We start from the raw sequence: 975 nt of genomic DNA, 5'->3' as shown, positions 1-975 counted from the left end.
ACTTTGAGCGGGGGGTGAGTCTGCAGCCACAGGGGCTGGGCCATTGTCCAGGGGTCACAGCTGTCCCTTGCCAGCACATAGCCCAGGGGGGTGGTTGGACAGGGAGAGGGGCTGGTTTGAGTCTCTGCAGGTCTCCACTTGGTGGCCATTTGAACCAAGACTGTCTGTTGCAGCGCCGGGGCAGTAAGAAGGGCTCTGTGGACATTGAGAAGATCACCTGTGTGGAGACAGTGGCACCTGAAAACAACCCTCCCCCTGAGCGACAGGTCCCGGTGAGGAGGGTCCCTGGGGTGGTGGCAGTGGGGGACAGCCCTGCTTGGCGTGGGGGGCTCTGTCCACACCATACCAGGGGTCCAGCTTGATGCAGAGCAGGGCGATGCCAAAAGCTGTGGGCCTGCTTCATAGGAGATGCCAGCAGCTGAGCAACAGGATGCCAGCATGCATCTCTGCCTCTCTTTTCCAGAGGAAAGGGGAGGATTACAACAACATGGAGCAGATCTCAATCATCGAACGGTTCCCCTACCCCTTCCAGGTGAGTTTTCACTGCACCCTCTTTGCTGGTCCACTCTGCCTGGTGGTAGGTCCTGAGGGGAGGACCCCACAGGGGCCTGGGGTCAAACATGGCATCACTGCCCCGGTGCCAGGTGTCACTCAGCTGCTTGGAAACACTCTGCTGCTGTCCACACTGCTGGGACAGCCAGGTGAGCCTCTTTAAGCCCCGAGCCAGCTCTGTTTAAGATGGAAACCTGCTTCTGATCTCTGTCCTGCCCCTTTCAGTCCCCTGGCTGATGCTGGAGGGATGCTGGCTGCACACAGCCCCCAGCCCAGCTGCTGGCACCCAGGCACACCGAAAGTCAGAGAAGGAAGTGGAAAGTCTCGGGGGAGGGGGCTTATTTTTAACCTCTTTGTCACGGTCCCGCGAGCACCGTGCGGGGCCAGCAGACACCGGCGGGGGGGGGGGCGGGGGGGGGCCAA

General features: G+C 60.8%; 1 protein-coding gene across 1 annotated transcript in view; it reads left to right on the top strand.

Moving 5' to 3' along the window:
* BTK (Bruton tyrosine kinase) overlaps window positions 1-975 on the top strand; it is an 8,568-nt gene that overhangs the window by 1,034 nt on the left and 6,559 nt on the right. Inside the window, 3 exon segments of the mRNA XM_005419878.3 lie at window positions 1-14; window positions 174-272; window positions 464-577. The exon segment at window positions 1-14 is cut by the window's left edge and continues 47 nt beyond it. Coding sequence (XP_005419935.2) covers window positions 1-14; window positions 174-272; window positions 464-577 — 227 coding nt within the window.

The sequence above is a fragment of the Geospiza fortis genome, unplaced genomic scaffold (genome assembly GCF_000277835.1).
Source record: "Geospiza fortis unplaced genomic scaffold, GeoFor_1.0 scaffold157, whole genome shotgun sequence".
NCBI lineage: Eukaryota > Metazoa > Chordata > Aves > Passeriformes > Thraupidae > Geospiza > Geospiza fortis.
Note: the sequence above shows the minus strand (reverse complement) of the source record. Positions and strands in the feature narration are given on the sequence as shown.